The following is a 6,000-nucleotide window of genomic DNA, read 5'->3' on the forward strand; positions in this document are numbered from 1 at the left end:
CTTTTCTCTGCAGGAAGACAGAGTCTATGATTCAAAAAAATGTTGCTATACATGTAAGTAAAATTAGGCTTCACATGTAGAGGAAATGCAAACTATTGAAAATGATTTATTGTTTCTTTAAAAACAAAATGGAAAATCATTAAAAAGAAAATCTCTTGTCTTTTAATAAGAGTATTTTAAACTATATGCATAGATGAACAATTGCTTTTGTACATAATACATTATTAACTTAGTTATGCTGGTTGCAGCATGCTTCCCAGAAAATGCCAGTATGTTTTTCCTTGGGCTTAGCGTGCTTTCCTAACATCAGAAAGTTACCCTGCAAATTGATGTATTAGATCACAAGAATGTTTAGCAGTGAGAGAAAATAGACATGAAAAATAATCAGTTCCCTTCCATCTTTCTCTTTGTCCTTCTCTCTCCCCTTTTCCCTCTTTCTCACTCTCCTCTCTTTTTCCTTTCTCTTCTTTCCTCCCTCCTTCTGCTTCTTCCTACTCTGTCTCCTCCTGAATAGTGATTATAGCAGTCATAAAAAGAAAATATTTCTCTGGGTATAGCCAGGTGCCTTGTGCTGTGGGCTGAGATATCTAAACCCCTCAATAACAATGTTGAAGTAATAGCAACTGTTCAGGTTAACTCACATTTCTGACTCTGTTAACCATTTTGTTGTAGGTAAGAATGTTTGCAGATCTACAAATGTGAATGTGACTGTGACGTACAAAGGTTGCAAGAAACGAGCTGAGATGGCAAAATGCCTAGGGGAATGCCGAAGGACTGTCCAGTGAGTATTCTTTGATGTGTATTGTGCTTTGACTGTATGACCTTACCGAAATGAACCTTTACAACATTAAATGGAGATAACGTTACATGAGAACAATACTATTTTATCATCAGGACCTAATGAAACAAATAAAATAACATTTTAAATCATGGATAATTATGAAGTAGCTTTCTAAAAATGCCTAACATGATACATTTGTGGTAAATGATTCACCTTCATGCAGTGATTATAGAATATTTGAGCAAGGAGGTGAAGCTTCTCTAATTGTACTCTTAAACCATCACTTGAATTTTAGATGTAACTATTCCATGTTCTTCTTTTACATACATTTGCAGGGATAGACTAATATTATGGACAACAATAATTTGGTTTAAATTGTGTATTTAAAAAACAGATATAACTTAGATTTTTTTCACCTTAATGCTCCAATTATGAGGTCAGAAATATCCATTTTGAATTTCTTTTATTATTTCTAATAAGACATACCAATAATCACAGATCTACATCAACAGTTTGCCAGTGAGAGGGTCAAATGCAAGGTCTAGGAAAAGAATAAATTGACTGGAAGACCTGCTTAGTCATTTAGACAATCAATTTAGACTTTGAGTATTGATGTCAGTATATTTCAGACATTCCAAAAAATTCATTACTGAATTTTCTTTTCTTTTAGGTACAATTATGATACCTTTCAGTTGGAAAATCCATGTGTTTGCTGCAAAGAAGAAAAATCCGAGCTCAGAGAAATAGTTCTTGACTGTCCTGATGGCACTACACTTCCTTACAAATACAGGCACACCCTGACATGCACTTGCGCAAACATATGCCAAGGATCAATGAGCAAAAACACCAGTTAATGTTAATGTTACTCTTTGGTTGTAAATTCAGAGCAGGTATTTATTTTATAAGGAAGCAAAAATAATCATTTAATAGTAAGAATAACTAAACACTGTATCTAGCTTAAAAAATGAATTATTATGAAGCATTTTATTCCCTTGTTTACTGGATCTGAAAAATAAACACAACCTTGCAAGCAATTGATGAGCATATGTATTTATTTTGAACAATAAGACTATTCTGCAAATCAAGTAAAACTGGTTCATGTCATGGCTTCCAATACTGGGGTGATAGGTAATCCAGGCTTGAATCTTTTTTAACCTCTGTCAACTGGTCAAAAGCAAGCCCTTTCCAAAGCAAAAGATATAAATTGAGAGAGAGGTGGCAGCACATGGGTGGTGTCAGGTCGTGGGCATGAAGAAACCTTCTCATAGACATGATTTGCATCTGTGAGATCTGAGTGGATCTGTATGACTTCTGATTGATAATGAATTGCTTCTGGGAATGCCTAATTTCATGGTTACATAGGTCAGCTAATGCCCCGTCCAGGATGAGGTGCTTTGGTTCATGGTCACCTGTTATTACAGCATTGCCAAATACTAGTAGTAGGCTAGTATTTGCTAAAGATAGAACTAATGCTCCAGAAGATAGTGTTGTCTTGCTCCCAAACCCCAGAAGCCCTTATTGCTTTGATCATGTTAGAACTTGTCATTGGCCTTACTAAGCTTTATTTCTCCGCTACAGTATCTTTCAGAACCCAGTGGAGTAGTGCAGATCATAAGAGTTAAAAATCAGGGTAGCTTTTACTGAAACCATGATCATCCGAACTGCCTTTTTTTTTTTTTTTTTTTTTTAATTCAACATCCTTCTGAAATTGGAAGTTCTTAGGTCTGCTGGTGAATGGACCTATGATAGACATCCAAATAGGACTTTTGGACTGTCTATAGCATAATCTAATTGAGACCTTTAGAAAAATACATATAATGAACCTCATCCTCTGAGCAATTCAGTAAATCAGAAACCAGGAAGCCAAATTAGAAATTGCAAAGTTCTAGGGTCCTTATTGTTCCATTTCAGTAACAGACAACTCAAAACTGCATTTTGAGTCATCACCAGAGTAAGCTTATTGTAAGCAATGTTCTGATGGATGGCCCAGATTCCCTTTCAGAAATAAAGGATTTGTTTCCTCAGCTGCTGAGAGTATTGCCAGAAGATTGTCCTCAACTGTCAGCCTCCTTTGGGGATTATCTCATGTGAAAAAAGCCACGTTTCCCAATGTCATATCCCTTTTTCTGGTAAAAGGGAAGTATCAAACAGCAGATGGGGGACAGTATAAGGACTCATCCTTCTCACCTCAAGTGTTAGGAAATTTCTACAGGACTGACTGACACCTCCAAAGAGGATACATGATGCCTTGCCTTCTGCTTCTCCCCATTCCTGCTTCCTCCCTTCTCTCCCACAAATTTTGATTATGAGAGCTTTCCCTAATATACCTGCTGCAAGTTCAACCTCCATCTCAGAGTGTGTTTCCTGGGGAACTTATGCTGTGTGGCTTATGGGAATTTAATACCATTCTTTAGGGACCAACAGTTGTTTGTAGATTATAAGTCTGATAATTGGATGGGGAAGGATGCAGAAATTAGCCTTGCTGTGTGGCTTTGAAATGAGCAAAATCCTCCTCCACAACCCATATCTCTCATTCCCTGCCCCCCATCCACTGATATAATTTGAGAGACATTTTCCTATATGCCAATGACAACATTTTAGTGGTCTAAAAGACAAGAGGTGAAGGACTACGGGAAGATGATGGAGCAGGGAGTTCCAGGACACAGCTCTGCTACCAAAACAACTATTAAACAGGAAGAAACAGTCTGCAACAACTATTTTGAAACTCTAGAGGCCAAAAAAACACTGTATAGATCCTGGGAAGAGTAGAAGAAAAAGGCTGATGAGTTACATAAAGAACAGTAAATTGGGTGGGCCACGGTGGCTCAGCTGGCAGAGTTCTTGCCTGCCATGCCAGAGACCTGGATTCAATTCCTGGTGCCTGCCCATGCAAAAAAAAAAAAAGAGAGAGAGAGAGAGAGAGAAAAGAGTAGATTGGAGCTGACAGAAGAAAGACAAGGCACTTGAAATGAGTCCAGTTGAGGAATAGAAAGAAAAAAGAATTATAAAAAGCGAAAGTGGTCTATGACATTTCTGAGACACCACCAAACACACCAATATATGTATAATGAGAGCCCCTCAGGATAAAAAAGAAATGGGCAGAAGGGATATTCAAATAACGATAGAGAATTTCCTAAACCTGGCAAAAGATATGATTATGCACATTCAAAAGACCCAGAGAACACCAAACAGGATAAAAAAAATGAAGAAATATACACCCTATCACATACTGATCATACTATTCAATGCACTCTGAAAGCTGCAAGAGAAAGCAATGTGTTATGTATAAGGGAGTCCCAATTAGATTGAGTACTGATGTCTCATCCTAAACCATGGAGGCAAGAAGGAAGTGGCTTGAAATACATAAAAGTACTGAAAGAAAACAACTGCCAACCAAGAATTTTATAACTGGTGAGACTTTCTTTCAAAAGTGAAGGAGAGATTAAAGCAGTCCCAGATAAACAAAAGCTAAGGGAGTGCACCCCATTAGACTTGCCCTACAAGCAATGCTAAAGGGAGTTCTTCAGACTAAAAGGAAATGATACTAGACAGTGTACCCATGCAGCATAAAGAAAAAAAAAGACCTGTGGTGAAGGTAACCATTTGGGTAATTATAAATGCTAGTACTATTGTAGTGTATTATTATGAAAGATAGCGGTGGTTTGGCCATATATCGGGAGGTAGATTGCAAAATAGCCCCAAACTCCTCCCGTCTCTTTATGCACCACCTTTGCCACATGACTTCACCAATTCTCCTCCCGAGAAGTAGAGTCTCTATCTACACTTTCAACCTGGGCTTGGCATGGTGACTTGCTTTGGTGACACAAGTAGAGTCTTGAAAACACTATTCCTTTGGGGCTTGTGCTGTCCTGATTCTGGAAATCCCTCCATCATCATGTCAACAGGTCCAGATTAGTAGCATGAAAGGTTAGTGAATTTGTGAAGAGATGTCCCAGGCATCCCAGCCACCCCAGGTCAGGAGTCAAGCATGTAAGCAATATCATCTTACATCACCCAGCCCTAGCCAAATCAGCCTAGAACAAAAGAACCACTCATACATCCTATGCAATTCTGAAAAACAGTAAATTGATGGTTGAAACCACTACATTTTGGACTGTTTGTTCTGTAGCAAAAGCTAACTAATGCTTGGCAGTAGGTAGCAGTAGTAGTAGTGACAATGGAAAGAACTAGACTAGATGTAGAATATGTTTTAGAGGTAAAGCTTATAGGACTTATTAGTTTAGATTCAGAATAAGAGAAAGAAAGGAATTAAAGACAGCTCTTAGATTTTAAGTGTTAAAATCAGTTATTAAGTATCAGTTATCAAGATCAGTTATTAAGAAAAGTCATTTGAAGGGAAGGGGAAAACCACTTAACAGATTACCAACAATATCAAAATATAAAATGCAACAAATTTAAAGATTTACTCCCTCTATCATGCTTATGCAGAAACACATATATCCCATGGAAAAATTAAAAGATAAGAGGTTGACACATAATAAAAACATAAAATCTAACAAGTTGGATAAAAGCCTTGCATTTTTTCAGTTCTCACTTTAATTAGAAGTGCTAGTAAGAAACCAGATATGAGGTTTCTCATTCTAGATATATACTCTCTCTCTAATTTTAGCTCTATTTTCTTGCAAACAATTATTTGCAAGATGATCCAATAAAAAGATAAACACCACATATTGTAACTTGGGCAAGGTAGCCAGTCACAGATGTAAGAAAGGGAGAGTAAGAGATGGGGATAAATTCCAATTCCAGGAACATCTAGATATGATTCAGAGAATACTGAAGGTTTGACAAGTGGGAGAATTAAATCAGGAGGTCAAATTTCCTGCCTCATTCATAATGTTTAAAAAGCCTTCCCCACTTTGAGCCTGTTTAGAGACTACTAACACCAAATAACTTTATCAAAGAAGGACAAGGAAAGAAGGGGAAATTTATGCCAGAATTCACATATGAACTACTTGGGAGTCTCAACAAAAGGAAACAATAAATTTTATAGCTTTAATACAAAATTGTACTGAACATGAAAATATACAAACTTTGCCCTAGTCCTGGAGTATGAGAAGAATTTGTTATCAGATTATTAGAGTTCAATTTCATACTATCTTTGAAAAGCAATAGACTTAAAATTGGAAATAATACAAATACAATGAAGGAAATAATGGGTATAAATAGCTACATTTACATAAATTATTCTGAGAGCTTAA

General features: G+C 36.8%; 1 protein-coding gene across 32 annotated transcripts in view; it reads left to right on the forward strand.

The window, feature by feature from the left end:
- MUC19 (mucin 19, oligomeric) overlaps positions 1–1,815 on the forward strand; it is a 137,753-nt gene extending 135,938 nt beyond the window's left edge. For all 32 annotated transcript variants that reach the window (XM_077170533.1, XM_077170561.1, XM_077170552.1 and 29 more), the window contains 3 exons: positions 14–53; positions 673–781; positions 1,452–1,815. In XM_077170533.1, coding sequence (XP_077026648.1) covers positions 14–53; positions 673–781; positions 1,452–1,635 — 333 coding nt within the window. In that variant the 3' untranslated portion in view covers positions 1,636–1,815. The remainder of the gene's footprint in view (positions 1–13; positions 54–672; positions 782–1,451) is intronic.
- The last annotated feature ends 4,185 nt before the right edge of the window (positions 1,816–6,000 follow it).

Source organism: Tamandua tetradactyla, chromosome 7 (assembly GCF_023851605.1).
Source record: "Tamandua tetradactyla isolate mTamTet1 chromosome 7, mTamTet1.pri, whole genome shotgun sequence".
Taxonomy (NCBI): domain Eukaryota; kingdom Metazoa; phylum Chordata; class Mammalia; order Pilosa; family Myrmecophagidae; genus Tamandua; species Tamandua tetradactyla.